We start from the raw sequence: 1,733 nt of genomic DNA, 5'->3' as shown, positions 1-1,733 counted from the left end.
AAATATTTGGAAAGAAATATTTATGTCACTTAAAATTTTAGACTGAAAATTTTAACGTACACATCTATTAATTAAACAATAAGAACCAACCCGCCTGTTTAGCGCAAGGTTGTCATCTACGAACCACCAATTCCCACGCATAGGCCAGCTGGATAACCACAACGTCCGACCGGCTCTAGCCGTGCACCATTTGCAGTACTAACTTAGTACGATCTAATATTATTTATATATATAATATCTTTTTAAATCAAAACAAAATAGAAAACCACAGATGCATATGAACATCTGCGGATACACAGTCTCTAACTATGTACTTTTACAACGAGCGATCGATGTTACAATGAAAACATGTGATTAGATGCACATATAAACGTTCTAAATCTAGAACAACCCGACAATACGATAATAAAACACAAGAATGAATTTAGAACGTCTTAACTTAAACAAAACCATTCGTATGATTATTGGGCTAAACATAAAAGCCATCCCTTCCAACGTCCACTGTGTTTTCGATTAATCATCAGTGACCTTGCTTCGTTAACTTGCTTGTTCTTCTTTTTACATAACGCGAAATTTCTCCCTTTATAAGACCCAATTTCTTGACTAGGATCCAATGCTGCTATGAGAACACAAAAGGTTTAGTAATTAATAAAAAAAACCATAGATTAATAAACTCTAAAGTCAATATGATTTCATGCCATACCTGATCCTTCGATCAATGCATAAAGCATAAAATTCTTGAAATCTGACCCAAGAACAGGAAGGCGCCCACCACGAGCATACAACTTCAACGACGAGTCTATAACAGTCGACACTTTATCATTTTTATTCACCACAAGTCTCAATGGCCCAGAACTCCCAACAACATTCACAGTGATCAAAAGCCTGTTATCAACAGTAATATTCTTCGTCTTTTTAGGTGAAATCTTTCTCTTCAAAATAATTTTCTTCATGTTAAAATCAGTTTCCATAGTCGAATCTTAGGTAATCAAGGTAGGCTTTGAAGAAAGAACTATGAAAACTTGGAAACTAAGAGATTGGAGTGATTCAAGAATCAAAAAGCAAGATTTTAAGGTTGGGTATTTTGGTTGTCGGAAAAAATGGAGTCAGTTTGTTTCAAGATTTCCGACGTTTGTTGCAAAGAATTAAATAGTGGGATCTTACCATCTTATAGTATGAGAAGCATATATATATATATATATATATATATATATATATATATATATATATATATATATATATATATATATATATATATATATATATATATATATATAGGGCCGGTCCAAACATATACGGGACCCGGGGCGAAAATAAAAAAAGGGGCCCTTAAAGACAAATAAAATAAAATTTCAAAAAAAATATCATTTCTTATTAATTGTAAACGCGTTCAATTAGCAATAAAAAACAAGTCAAATTGTTTAACTTTTGAGCTAGATTGAGTTTGAACCAACTTTAGGCCCTAAAAATCATTTAGGTAATAATTTTTTTATATATAAATACTACATAGACTATAAATTTTGGGCCCCTTGGAGACGTGGGCCCTGGACGGTCGCCTGGGTTGCCCACTGTGACAACCCTATTTTTCCCAAAAGCATTGTAAACATTCGAAAGCTAAAAACAACGAAATTAACCTCGAAAAATAAAGTGTTCAGGTATCTATGTTGGGATGCATCGAATATTAGATATCATGCCCAGGTTTCCAAAAACATAAAGAATACTCAAAACCGAGT

General features: G+C 33.1%; 1 protein-coding gene across 2 annotated transcripts; it reads right to left on the bottom strand.

The window, feature by feature from the left end:
• Positions 1 to 255: 255 nt before the first annotated feature.
• LOC145039161 (uncharacterized) lies at positions 256 to 1,158 on the bottom strand. 2 transcript variants are annotated; one of them, XM_078987270.1, is made up of 2 exons: positions 704 to 1,158; positions 256 to 619 (listed from the first exon to the last, which is right to left on the bottom strand). In XM_078987270.1, exons 1-2 carry the CDS (start codon positions 969 to 971, stop codon positions 462 to 464), a joined length of 426 nt encoding a protein of 141 aa, XP_078843396.1. In that variant the 5' UTR covers positions 972 to 1,158; the 3' UTR covers positions 256 to 461. The 2 variants fall into 2 exon arrangements, with proteins under 2 accessions (XP_078843396.1, XP_078843397.1); XM_078987271.1 differs by having other exon boundaries at positions 256 to 616.
• Positions 1,159 to 1,733: the final 575 nt, after the last annotated feature.

Source organism: Lactuca saligna, chromosome 4 (genome assembly GCF_052625555.1).
Source record: "Lactuca saligna cultivar CGN05327 chromosome 4, ASM5262555v1, whole genome shotgun sequence".
In the NCBI taxonomy this organism is placed as follows: Eukaryota; Viridiplantae; Streptophyta; class Magnoliopsida; order Asterales; family Asteraceae; genus Lactuca; species Lactuca saligna.
This window is presented reverse-complemented; position numbering and strand designations above follow the sequence as displayed.